This window comes from Rhinolophus sinicus, linkage group LG04 (genome assembly GCF_036562045.2).
Source record: "Rhinolophus sinicus isolate RSC01 linkage group LG04, ASM3656204v1, whole genome shotgun sequence".
Lineage (NCBI taxonomy): Eukaryota > Metazoa > Chordata > Mammalia > Chiroptera > Rhinolophidae > Rhinolophus > Rhinolophus sinicus.
This window is the reverse complement of record NC_133754.1, coordinates 160423011-160436846: the sequence shown is the minus strand read 5'-3', so window position 1 is coordinate 160436846 and position 13836 is coordinate 160423011. Positions and strand designations below refer to the sequence as shown.

Genomic DNA, 13836 nt, shown 5'->3' with positions numbered 1-13836 from the left:
GGTCATTAGTGCTGTGGAGAACCACCAGCATGAAAGTCCAGAGTCTTGGATGCTCGTCTGGATTCTTCCAGGAAAGTCCTGGTCAACTTTAATAAGCCCCTTCCTTGTCTAACCTCCTCAAGCCTGTGTGTCAAGTGCGGGATGGGTCTGGGGGATCTCCAAGGCCCCACGGGGCGCTCTGGTTTATAATGAAGATAAAAACCACTCCTTTCCTGTGTTGGCGGAGAAAATTGCCTCCCCCGTTTGAGTTGCTTCCCCAGGACACTCTCTGATCTGGCGCTTCCTGTGGCCACCAGCATACCCACCCTCTGCTTTCTCTTTGCTGACAGGTGAGGAATGACCTGACTGGGGTTCTGTATGGTGAGGACATCGAGATTTCGGACACTGAGAGCTTCTCCAATGACCCTTGCACCAGTGTCAAGAAGCTGAAGGTAGGTGCAGCTGGCCATAGCCTGGAGTACAGGCCGACGAGGACAGGCCTGGGGTTCCCCACATCCCCTTGACTATGTAAAAGCCTCGCTTTGGAGCTGTTTCATTTCATCCTTGGTTTCTCAGACACGGGGAGAAGCTCCCTGGAGCTGCCTCCCCTTGGTTTTCCTCTTGCTTGTTGTCCAGCACTGGCCAAAGGTTTGGGTGCCAGGTGCACGGCCATGGAGAGCTCACTCGGTGATCTCATATCTGTCAACCCAGCCTGAGGGCAAGCAGGGCACAAGTTAGCGTCCTCTCTGTTATGAAGAGACTCAGAGAGAGGATCTATCAGGCCCCAAACCACAGCGTGGCAGTACTGTGGTTGGAACTAAAGCCCAGGCCCCTGGCCCCCTCCAGGGCACTCACTCCAGGAACAGAAAGGGCCAGCTAGAAGTCACCCAGGTATAAGTAGTCCCTCACTGTCATATGTCTGTTCACTAGGCAAACGTGCCAGACCGTCTCCTGGGCTCATAGACACCATTAGGCCTGCGCTTCTTCTCAGGTCACTTGTAGCTGGTGAGGAAGATAAATACCTCTCAGGGGAATCCGGAACTGTAGACCCTGGGAGCAAGGGAGGAAGTGACTTGCCCTGCTCTGGGAGAGGGTTCAGACAAAGCCCCAGAGAAGGGGCAGCATTTGAGCCTGGCCATGGAGGATGAGCAGGAGGGGGACCTGTAGGAGCCCAGCAGGGAAGAGCGGTGAAGATCAGAAGACAGGACAGGTGTGCTCACCGCTCTTTGGAATCATACGATATTCCAGGAGGCTCGTGTATCAGGGATGAGGCCGGGGAGAGATGCTGGGGCTGGAAACCGTTTGGAGCCAATTTCCATGAGCCTTGAATGCCAAGCTGAGAAGTCTGGTCTCTCATCCTGAGGGCAGTGGAAGCTACTAGGGTTTTGTAAGCAGATACAGACATAGTTAAGCTGTCACCTTCTTCTTTCACTCTCTTCCATTCCCTCATGCCCATGTTGAAAGTCATTGATATGGAGTCTCCAGATGCCAACTACTGACGGGTCCCTTCTGTCTTGGGCGAGTCCCAGGTTACACTAGTCAGAGCAGGTGGCACTTCAGAGCTCTTCCAAAGCTCTCAGATGAGAGATAGGGAGACGGAGGCCCAGGGATGGAGAGCAAGGAAAGCAGAGTACCAGTTGTTTGTTGCCTGCTTGGGAGCAGAAACACACCTGCATATGACATTGTAACCCTAAGAGCCTCTGCAGATGAGGAAACAGTAAGGAGGGAGGGCCTGCTGGCAGCCCAGGTAGCTGGTGTCCCATCTGCCCAAGCTCTTCCCCAGCAGGCTGGGTGGTCTGAGGGTTGAGTCAGGCTGTGTGGGGCCCAGAGGACCCAAAGGGGTGGAATGCCTGCTCTACAGAGAGCACCTGGGGTGGAGGGGTGGGGGGCCTGGTGCTGAGCTGACATTCTCCTGCCACATGTAGTGTCTCCCCAGGGTGGACACTTGAAATAGCTTCCTGTGCCTCAGAAGCCCTGCAGAGTTCTACAGGCTTTAAAATTTAAAGAGCCTTTGTGTGTGGAGCAGAAGCACTAGTTGAAAGTCTACAAGAAACTGGGGATGGAACTAGGTGCTCTGCTCATCAACCATCTCCAACAGAAGTGATGTTAACAATTATGAAAGGAGCCACCTGTCTTTCCAGTGCATTCACCAAGCGCCAGGCCCCTGTGCAGAGCCCTTGACCTTCACTCACTCAGTTAGTCCTCCCCAGAGCCCTTGCACAGACGGAATTTTGTATCCCCATTTCACAAATGGGGAATTGGAGGCTCAAAGAAGTTAAGGAGCTCACTCCAAGTCACCCAGCTGGAAAGCAGTAGGTGGGAATTCCCACCTGGATCTGGGCGATACCAGGCCCCAGCTCTCTCCCCTGTCCCGCACAGCTGCAGTTTTGAGAAATGATTCCAATGTCACATAAGCCTGGGAAACAGAGCCAAGGACAGAATGCTCAGTCTGTTGGCAAAGGGCTCCTTCTGCGTGGAACACTTCTCCCAGAACCTACATGGCTCCTTCTCATCCCTCTTTGCTGAATGGTCCCCTTTTCCCAGACATTTCCCTTCCCTGAAGGCTTCATTTAAAAGTCAGTCCCTGTCCCTCCCACTGCCACTTCCTCTTTCTGCTAATTTCTTTTTCTATCTCATTGATGGACATCTGTATTATTTCCTGGGGCTGCTATAACGAAGTATCACAAACTGGACAACTTAAAACAATAGAAATTTATTCTTTCACATTCTGGAGCCTAGAAGTCCAAGGTCAAGATGTCGGCAAGGTCAAGATGTCGGCAAGGTCATGCTCTCTAGAAGGCTCTGGAGCTCTTACATGCCTATGTCTTAGCTTCTGGTGTCACCAGCAATCTTTGGCATTCCTTGGCTTGCAATATCTGCCCCAAATGGCATTTTCCCCCTTTCTCTTCACACAGCCTTCTTATTAGGACACTAGTCACATTGGATTAAGAGCCTACCCTACTCTAGTATGATGTCATCTTAGCTAATTACATCTGCAATGACCCTGTTTTCAAATGAGGTCACATTCTGACGTATTAGGGGTTAAGATTTCAACATATTTTGGGAGAAAACAATTCAACCCATAACATCTGACCTGCTATCCATTTTTACCTAGTTGTTTCATCATCTGTCTCCCCCCACTAGGATGGAAGCACTAGAAAGCAGCGGTTTCTGTCTGCCATGATCACTGTTTTATTCCCCATCACCTGGAACTAAATCTAATTTGCTCAAAAATTTTTTGAGTGTGTCAGTAAAATACCAACTCTGGACAGACAAAGCCAACAGAGGATACAAGGATAAAATACTCAAGAACAAGGAAAACGAACTTCTGGAAAGCTCAGAGAAAAACCAAATCTCTGGTTTACTGTGGGATAAAATAGAGAAGGAGGTACAGAGGACAAGCAGGAAAACTAAACAGCAAATAGCAGAATTAAAATCTCCTTTGTGGGTATAAAGAGCAGAGTTAAGGCCAAGGAAAATAAAAATCAATAATATGGAAGACAAGCTTGAGATGCTTTCCCTGAATTCAGAGGAAATAGTCAAAGAGATCAATCTGCTGTGAGGAAAGATAACAGGTATGGATGCTGAGAAGATCCTGAGGGAAAATCAGGACAAATGAAACAGAACCAAAATCAAAAACAAAATAGGCAGCCCAGTATCAGCAAGCACACCTAGCCCCAGATGTTGGTTTCTAATACCGCTTTCTGTGAAAAGGAGCCAGGGTCCCTTGGAGAAATGGCTGATTCTAGACAAGGTGATCTTGGAACATCCTGTAGTTCCAGAAAGTAAGGAAGTGCTCAACACAACACTACCATGCACTGAGGGGGTGGGCCAGAGGAGTACAGAAGCCAACTGAAAGAGCACCCAATGGCCACACTGGGACATTTGAGCAATAAAATAAAAGTAGTATTGGATTATAACCCAAAGTATAAAATAGATGTCCGTGAGTCCATACTGAGATGAATAATTGAAAAAATAAATAAATAGGAGAGAATAGACAAATCTCCTGTGCCGAAGAATTCCAAATAGTGTATGTAAATATCTCACACTCAAAGAGATGGAACAGAACTACTCACTTGTTAAGTGACTTCCTTCCAAAGAGTACAGTGTGAAGGGCAGTGGCAATAGTTCCACAGTGGAAAACCTGACAAACACTACCTCAGCCAGGGGATCAAGGTCAACATCGATAGTGGTAAGTCCTGTTAATAGGATGTACCCTGGAAATGATGTGGTAAGAAGGGTACTTTACCTTAGTAGTCTTCCCCCAGTCAAACCATGAGAAAAACATCAGGCAAATTCTAGTTGAAGGCTATTCTACAAAGTACCTGACAAATACTCCCAAAACAGTCTAGGTCTTCAAAAATAAGGGATACCTAAGCCAAAAGGAGCCTATGGAGACATACAACTAAATCTAACGTGGCGTCCAGGATGAGATTCAAGAATAGAAATAGGACATTAGAGAAAAAAATGAAGGAAGTCTGAATAAAGTATGGGCTTTAGCTAATAACGATGAATCAATATTGACTCATTAATTATAACAAATGTACCATACTAGCATAAGATTTTAACAATAGAAAAACCTGAGAGAGGGACTTATGGGAACTCTTCATACTATCTTTGCGATTTTTCTGTAAATCTACAACTAGTCTCAAATAAGGATTTTATTGTTTTAAATAGGAGACAAACTTAAGGAGGCTCAAGAGAGAAGTGCTAGGTGGGCCACACAAAATTGCCAATCTTCGACCATGCTGTAACTACAAAATCAACAATTTCATAAGGAAATGTGCAGATGGTATGGGCAGACCAGCTGGCCTTTGCACATTCCAGCAGAATTGGTATAAAGAGACTCAGACTTTGACCCATTATAACACAAGTCTTGAAGTGCAAACATAAAGAAGAAAATCTATAAGTATCTAAGCCAGAAAAAAAGCAAATTTCTCGCAAATACGCAAAAACTAGGCCACCTCGACTCCTCTGCAGCATTTTATCCCAGAGACAATGGAACCACGGGGAGATCTTTTCCCATGTGTGATGCACTAGCCATGTGCCCTCCTAGAAGTTAATCCTTGAAGTCCTATGTCAACCTGTCTAGAAGATGACAAACTCCACAGCTGAGGTCATAACAGCTGAGAAGGGACCACAGGAACCCATGGAAAGAGAATTAAGTCTAAATAATTGTTATAAAATTGTCTACAGATGTAAAAATTCACTTTGAAAGCAAACATACATATAATACAAAAATAGATACTGTAATAAGAGTAATTGAGATATTACAAAAATCCAGATTCCATTAACAGAGCCAAAGGAGTCGACGAGTGAAAATCAAAATGGGTGCTAAACTCCTGGTCTTACGTAGCAGAGGGGGTCCAAAGAGAGCATTTTGCTCCTGAGTTTCATAATTAGAGAAATAATGAGCTAGAAAAGGCTTAGAATAACTTAATGGCAAATATACTATAATGCAAGAGGAAGCTTCCGAAACATGGAAGATAAAAGCAAAGAAAATCTAGTCCGTGTATTGACAGACAGAAAGCAAATGTGAAAACCAGAGAACAAAAACTGTAATTGCAAACCAAAATATAATCATCCTGACCATGAGTTCAAGTAGGTCAAACTTCCTGTTAAAAGGCAAAGACTTCCAGATTGTGCTGCGAGGAACCGTAGCTATTTACAGCAACCAGAGCGACACAGAAAGGTCAAAGGTCAAAGGTTGGGCAAAGGTACAGTATAAGAAGCAAATCAAAATGAAGCAAGAATCCCAGTGTTCATATTAGAGCAAAGAGAATTCAAGGTTCAGCTGTTAGGGAGAGTCATTTTCTATAGATAAGAGGACAATTCACCATGAGAATAACACACTCATGGACCATTATTGCTCTAAATTACATCTCACTAAAATATATAAAGAAAAGCCTGTTAAAAATACAAAGGGGAATTGACAGAAACACAAAAGTATTGCGAGCCGTAACATCTCTCTCTCTCTCATGTTGGACAGATCACCCAAGCGAAAGCAAGTGAGCAAGAACATACAGAACTGCATAATGAGATTAATCAAGCTGATTTAGCAGCTATGTATCAAAGTTCCTCTGAAGAAAATCAGGAAACAAAACCATCTCTGTGTGATGAAGACCCCAGGCCTTCAAGCTCATTCTGGGCCTGTCACGGGGGCCTGTAACATTAACTGTTGCCAGGCCAGGGGGAGGCCACCCTGCAGGGGATCACCCCCAGGTATTTCCTTGGTGCTGCCCTGAAGCAGGTCTCCCCCTCCCCCCCCGTGTGGGGGAGAGCACCAGACTCCAGATGTTCCCCTCTGTTCCCTTCAGTTGCTTTCTCGGTCTTCTCCAGAGCAGTCCCCAACCCATCATTCAGGGTTCAGATTACAGCAAAATCTCCCTATTTTATAAATCAACTGATTAGCAACTTTAATTCCATCCACAATGTTAATTCCCCCTTGCCATGTCACATAGCATATTCGCAGGTTGCAGGGATTAGGACACGGACATTTTTGGGGAGCCATTATTCTGCCTGTCACTGGAAGACCACAAAGATAGGCCTTGAGGTGGACTAGTCCCACCTTTGCTCCATGAGAGAGTCATAGTGGAAATTAAACCCCATCCCAGAGGCGTCTTCCCAGCAGGCCAGTTTTGCTCAGAGACTTGGGAAGGAAAAGCATTATTTTTATCTTAAGGTAAACATAGACATGTTCTTGGAATGTTAAATGTACATGAATTTTTAAAATAAAATAATAAACTTTAAAGAAATTCCATGCTTTGCCAGTGGGCTGCCATGAGCTGTTCCCTCTTCACTCCCTCAACGGTGTGTACCTCCTGCTTCTCTGCCTTTAGGGACATTCTGGTGAGGGGAGAAAAAGCAAAAGACTAATTTTAGTTCAATGAAAGCGTGTTCCTTCCAGGTGCAGAATCAGTCTGGTAGAGCCAGGAGGGACTTTGGGAAACATCTAGGCTGACCCTCTTGGACTTACCCCAGGTCTCACAGCCAGAGTGACCCCTTCCCCCGTGTCTTCTGCCCCAGGTCAGGCCACCTCTCAGCTCGCGTCTCAGCCAGGCTCTAATAGTTCAGTCACCCGGGGGCTCATAGCACCGTATCCCTTTCTACAACGTTGTACAGGGTTTCATTTGATGTGGGTTTTTTTTAGCGGCCCAGTGGAGTAGATAGTGTGGTCTGTGGGGCTGGGCCCCTGAGCAACCAGAAAACTATTGACTATGGGCCAAGACAAGAAGCATAGGTGGCAGGAGTTGCCAGATAACCCAGGGGTCAGTGTCAAGGTCAACCTTGACCTTCTAGCAGGACCTCACACTTCTGCCGCAGGGAAGACAGGCCAGGGTGGCCTTCTGTTTTCTTGCTCTTCAGAATGCGCGCCAGCTATTTTGACGTCTCAGAATTACATTTGCCTCTCAGGTCTTCTCACTTCAAAGTTGCAGGACTTTTCTCCATGAGTTGTTGCTGCAGACTGGATGCTGAGCTCCTGCAGCTCAGGCCTGGTCGGCTTTCTCAGCCCTGGAGGCACTACATAGGGGGCGTGGTCGAGCATTCAAGTTCTCAGGCCAGACCCACATGGAGATAAGGCAAGCACCACCACTTTCCACCTGTGTGATCTGGTGTTTTAGGTTTAACTGCCTAGAAACAGAGCCTGAGATTCTTGCGGAAGTGATTTACTGAGAGTGAGCTTAGGAGAAGGTGAGAGAAGCAGATGAGGCTAGAGGGAAGTTAGGTCAAAATGCTGTCTTGGCGGAGACCCAGTTAGCCTGGCCCCACGGGGTCTCTGGAGCACAGCCTGTCCTACAGAGCTAGTCCCACCTTTCAGCAAGGGAGCTAACGCTTTCTACATGTGCTAGTCTGTCCCTGGCTGCTGCAGGGTGTGGGGCTCCCCCGCACCCTCCCCAACATGGCCTCCGGGGGCCAGGAAGCTCCCCTTAGCTGAGGGCAGCTCCCCAGCAAAGGGTGTGAGTTGTTAGCAGACCACCCTCACCACAGCTGACATGGGTGCACCAGCCCGTACGACCAATGGTGTCTGCTGCATCTGGGAAAGCTTCTGAATTCTTTGGGCATCTGTTTGCTAGTGAAACTTTTCAGCATGGGCATAATAATAGCACCCACTTCTAGGGTGGGACTGATATACCACTTAGCACAACACCTAGAAAGAGCTCAGGAATTGTCATTTATTTGGACTTTGCTAGGATCTCCTGCAAAACGGGGCTTACACATTAGTTCTTTGAATTGAGTCATTTGTGTGTGTCGGGGTGAGTTTATCTTCCTTTAAAGCTCCCAGAGACAAAGGGGTTCTAGGCAACAGATGAGACGGGCCCAGGAAAAAGGAAAGGAAATCCTCTCAGGGTTGGTCTGTGCACCTCTTCCTCGGGCATCCCACCCACCCCAGGGCTGTTTCCTTCCATGTTTGCCCCTTCCCTTAGGGGCGTGGCCTCTTAAGGGTGTGAACATAGGTCTCCATTATGGTTTAGCCATCTGAGAAGAAGTTGTGTTTGTCTGACCTCGGGTCATCTACTTTCACTCCAGGCGGCCCTCTGCAAAGTCAGGCATCCATGGAAGAGCCAGGATTTTTGAGACTCTGTCCTCTGCCACGTTCAAGATTTTCTGCAACCTCACAGCTCTATCCTGTCAATCTCATCTTCAGTGCTGTTCCTGGCTCTCTCCCCTACACTCCCGCCCCATACTCCTTAAACTGTCCCCAAGCCCTTTCAATCACAGAGGAGAGTGTGCTTATATCCCTGGCAGGAAGGTGGAGGGCTTGGCCATAGCAAGGGCCACTGCCAACACAACATTTCTCTTTTCCATTCTCTGGACTTTCAAGAAAAGATACAAGTTATGTAACATTAAAAAGCATGATTCTGGAACTTCTGTGAGAGTTTGCACATGTTAAAAACTTATAAGATCCCCCAAATCCAAAACGTTTCCCTCTACCCCTTAATCTTCCAATAAATTGCTACTCCAAAAAGACGATCCAGGTATATCCGTGCTTTTCATCCTCTCAGGGCTACTCCACGCCCCAGGGATGCACATCCTCCACTCTGAGAAGCACTTCCGGCTCTCTGTACTGCTCTCCAGGACCCCTCTAAGGCTCCCAGTCAACTCCCATCTCCCTTTGTCTTCTCCCTGATCCTGGGATTCCAGGCTCCAGCTGTACTGGGCCCTAGCTCATCCTCTTCCCTCCCAGACTTGGCAGCATTTTGCCCTCTCTTACTCACCATCTAGAATCAGAATGGGTTTGAATAGCTCCCCACATCAGACACAACCTGGCTCTGGATAGATTCTTTCTGCAGGGCCCTCTAATGGTCGGGGGGACCAAGGTGAGAACACTGGTTTTGGGGTGCTGTGCAATCTTAGGGAAAACCTTTAGCTTCTCTGGGAAGGGGTTGACTAGATCAGTGATCCCTTGGGCCCCATACAATCCTAGCAGTCTGGGAACATTGGCCAAGTGGTCCATGCAACTTGGTTGTCAAGGCAACAGGGACACTAAATGGTCCACAAATGGCAGAACTGGTTATTTATCTGTCACCAGGTAGTCAGGTTATCAGCCATGAAGACGTGGGTCCCATGGTCCATTCAAGACATGGAGGTGGTGAGCTGAGTCAGTGCTTAGGCACTAGGTTAGCAGGACGTTAATGCAGTGAGGATACCAGCTACTGAATAAACAGTGTAGGCCAGGCTTTGTGTTTGGTGCTTCACACAGCATTCATTCACTTCATCATGCAGTCAATACCTGTTTACTGATATATGTGCTATGCCCGGTGCTGAGAGATGGGGACCCAGAGATGAATCAAGTTACCCTCAGTCCAGTGGGGAAGAAAGACAGATGAGTGGACGTGTGCCATGATAGAGGGATGTACAGAGTGCTCTGGGCCCACAGAAGAACAAATGGCCACCAAGCTGGATGGGACAGAGATGACCTCTCAAAGTAGGGATATCTGAGCTAAGGCACTAAGGGCGAGTAGCAACTATCCCGGCAGAATGAGTGGGCTGGGAGGGAAGGGCATGCTGGATGGATGAGCCTGCAGAAAGAAACGGATGGAGCGAGAAAACGCATGAATGAATGAACAAACAAAGGAACAAATAGAGAACTGCACATCGGTCATTCTCGCTGCCATGGAGAAGTAGTGAGGATTAGTGAGCAGTGATTGAGACGTAGGCAGGCGTCCGTTGATAAAGAATCTTGAATGGTCTACTAAGGAGCTCAGAGTTTGATTTGTCAAGTTCAGGGAGCCCTGGAAAGATTTTACATGATCACATTTGAATCTTAGAATGATCCCTTATCTGCTCTGTAGAGACTGGGGTGAGCGGGACAGAACTAAAGGCAGGGATCCAGGTGGGAGGTTGCTGTGATTCACCCAGTAGGGAATGATGCTGGCTAACCCCAGGGCAGTGGGGCTGGAGGGACAGGGATGATTTGGGAGCTATGAGCAGACAGAACCAACAGCCCCTGCCTATGGCTTGGAGGAAGGAGAGGAGTGAATCTAAGATGACTGTCAAGTTTCCCACCTGGGGGAATGGGAGGTTGGCGACACCATTGTCAACACAAGAGGAGGAAGGGGCTTGTTGGGGAAGACGATGAGTTCAGCTTGGGACATGCTGAGCTTGAGGCACCTGGGAGGACCTAAGCAGAGGTATCCAGTGGGCAGCTAGAGAAAATTCTAGGCTTGGAGAGAAAGATTTTGGAGTCCACAACACGCAGAGGGGAGTTGTGGCTGGGGTCATGAAAGAGGTTGCCCAGGGAGAGTGATGAGGGCAGAACTGTGTGGATGGTTGGGATGGGATGGACAGAGGGATGAGGCACTGATTCTGAGCAGGAGTGACCAGGAGGTAGGAGGGAACCAGGAGAAAGCATTATGGAAGCCAACAGATGGGGTTCCTTATCATGAATCCTGCAGCCACCTGCAAGGTAGCTAGCATTATTCCTCTTTCAGAGGTGAGGAAATTGAGGCTCCAGGAGAGTAAGACCCACGGTCATACAGCTGGTCCGTGGTGGAGCTGGGATTTGAACTGAGGTCTCTGACTGCAAAATCTAATAAGTGGTTTCTGCTCTATTATGTTTAACAACACAGGGCTTGGCACAAAGTAGATGTTCCATAAATGTTGGATGGATGGATGGATGGATGGATGGATGGATGGATGGATGGATGGATGGATGCTCTTAGCAGCAAGAAACGCTGAAAGATGTCAACAAGCTAGCTGAAAGACCCTGGAGTTTGCCTGGAGCATGTCCACAGAACAGAAGCAGCTGAAAACTTTTTACAGCATGGTGGTGACAAAGGCTTGCCTTGCTTCAACTGCTCTGTTAATGATCTTTTAAAGTCCTTTCAGAGCAAGGTTTATTTTTTTCTTCTTTCCACTCTTGCTTGCAAACGAAGGATGATTTTAGAATCCAAGCCTTTTTTATTTTGCTCAAGTACATGATGAGTAAAATGGCCTCCCAGTCAGCACTTTCCAATTTTGAAAGATGCTAAAAACTGATCTTTAAAAGCATGTTTCTCTTCTTTATGCATCAAAGGGCCCTGAGGCCTGTTGGAGAGGACGGGATGAACGGAGGGAAGGTAGCACCACCTGCAAGGCTAAGCCTCACTGTGGAGGGCAGGAAGTGATGGGGGAAGGGGGACAGGGTGCAGGCCAGGGCCTAGCTGGGTGTCTGCCCAGCACTTCCTCCTCCAGTCTGTTCTTTATGGGGCAGGGCCCAGCCTGGATCCCCACCCCCTAGAAAGCTACCAAGGGCCCCTTACCCTGACCAGGGAGGGAGCCTCAGACAGACACTGAATAAGTGTTTGTTGAATGAATAAATGAGTCACAGGAGCAGCTGTAAACATGCACCTATTCACCACATTGAGATAATAAGGTAATAAATAACCGTTTATAGAACTTTTGGATATAGATTTTCCCTTGAAATAAAAATGGGCCAGGGGAAGGTTATAAAATATTAATACTAGCTACCACTTACTGGGCGTCCACTATATGCCAGAAACTGTGCTAAGCGCTTTATAAGGATTATCTCATCTAGTGTCCTAGCAGCCCTGCAAGGTAGGTATCACCATTATTCCCAGTTTGCAGATGAAGAGATTAAGGCTCTGAGGGGGAAAGGAGCTGCCTGACGCCACCCTTGTTGTTAGAGGTGAGATTTGAACAAAACTCAGAACTGAAAGAGACTCTGAAACTTAATTGGAAAGGTATGTGGGCTCCAGGAAGGTAGAAAAGTCTAGAATAAGCTGAGGGTTGGCTGGATCTCGTTTCTGCAGACACCATCCTGGGAACCTAGGAAGCTCCCTTCTCTCCTCTGGCCTCAGTTCCCCTACATGTGGAGTGAAGAAGATTAGACACTGCGCCTGGCAGAGTTCACCTGCCCTTGGAGGGGAGGAGGCGAGAGGCCCCTTAGAGCTATCGGCTTTAGCATCCAGCAGACTTGTGCCACAGCTTGTGCCTGAGACCAGGGAGGGCTGGCAGCAGGAGCCAAGGGAAGCTGGCCCCAGAGAGGGCCAGGGAATCCAGGCTGGGCTGGGCTGGGGCTGAGGGGTTGCCCTGCCTGCTGCTCAGGCAGAGCTCTTGGCTGGGGAGCCTGGGACGCACGAATGTTCTCTGCCCCCTGGGATGTGCCGATCATCCATTCACCATTACATGCATGTCCTTCTGTCCACAGGGCAATGACGTGAGGATTATCCTTGGCCAGTTTGACCAGCATATGGCAGCAAAAGTGTTCTGTTGTGTAAGTAAAACTTTGATCCTGTCATTTGTGTCTTTGGGGAAGTTCACGAAGCTTTTTCCTCGACTCATTCTCGCCGGCTGGTCTGTGAGTGAGGTCCTAGGACTGGCGTTGGGGTTGTTGGGTGCACAAGTGTTATTCTCGCTGCTCTTTCTTCTTTCAAGGGAGCTAAAGCCTCAGGGTTCAAAACTATGCAGTCGTAGGGGGAACCAGGGACCTCAATTTACCAAATCCACTGTCTAACCTGTTGTCTAAGCCCTGTCTGCTAATTCCAAGTCCCCTTATCTCAGCCATGCTTGATGGAGCCTTGCTATATGCACTGCGCAGAGGGGGGCAGCAGATACCCGGGCAAGACTGAGGTGCCTCAGACCCCTCCCTGTCCTGTAAGCAGGGCTCAGAGTCTTAGGTGTAGAACAACTGTCAAGTATTCAATATCTACCCCTGAATCCTTTGCAATTGTCTGGTGTGTGACAAGTGACAAAGTACTTTTTTTAATACCTTAAATCTCATTTAATCTTTTCAATAACCATGTGAAGCAACTATCATTATCCCATTTTACAGATGAGGAAATAGAACACCCAGAGAGGTAAAGGGGCCTTCCAAAAGCCCTCAGGTAATTCATGGCAGAGCCAAGGTTCCATTCCCGTTCTCTTGATTCTCGATCTAATTCTATGTTTTTTTCATATGATGTTCTAACCTACGTAGGTATAAGAGTTCTAACACAGGAACTAAGTCTCCATTTTGGTTCCCTGGCTCCCCTCTTCCACCCTGGGTCAGGAGAAATGTCAACAGAATGAGGACCCGGTTATGTGAGTCTTCACCTACCCAATAAGCTCTTCCTCTTAAACTGAGGTTATTTGGGGTGTAGTCTCAGGTGATGGGCCACAGGCCTCTGTTCTCTTTGAACTTTTGTCAGTAACTTGGATGAAATTATTAAAAGTAGGCTGGTAGGAATTTTAGGAGTTTAATATATGTTGGATGGCGGAGTCAGGGTACAAAGAACCTTAATAGGCTATAATGTTTGATTAAATCCAAGAAGAATAAATCTAATAGTCCTAACAGAAGTTTATATTAGAACAAATCCAGCCGCCTAGTTGAAGGTCATAGAGGCATAGCTGTGTGTTGAGAGCAAAAGAGACGTT

The 13836-nt window shown here is 47.5% G+C and overlaps 1 protein-coding gene across 1 annotated transcript in view; it reads left to right on the top strand.

The window, feature by feature from the left end:
* GABBR2 (gamma-aminobutyric acid type B receptor subunit 2) overlaps nt 1-13836 on the top strand; it is a gene marked incomplete at its 5' end in the record, with an annotated part of 332387 nt that overhangs the window by 180311 nt on the left and 138240 nt on the right. Inside the window, 2 exons of the mRNA XM_074331530.1 lie at nt 330-431; nt 12632-12697. Of these exons, the coding sequence (XP_074187631.1) occupies nt 330-431; nt 12632-12697 (168 nt within the window). The remainder of the gene's footprint in view (nt 1-329; nt 432-12631; nt 12698-13836) is intronic.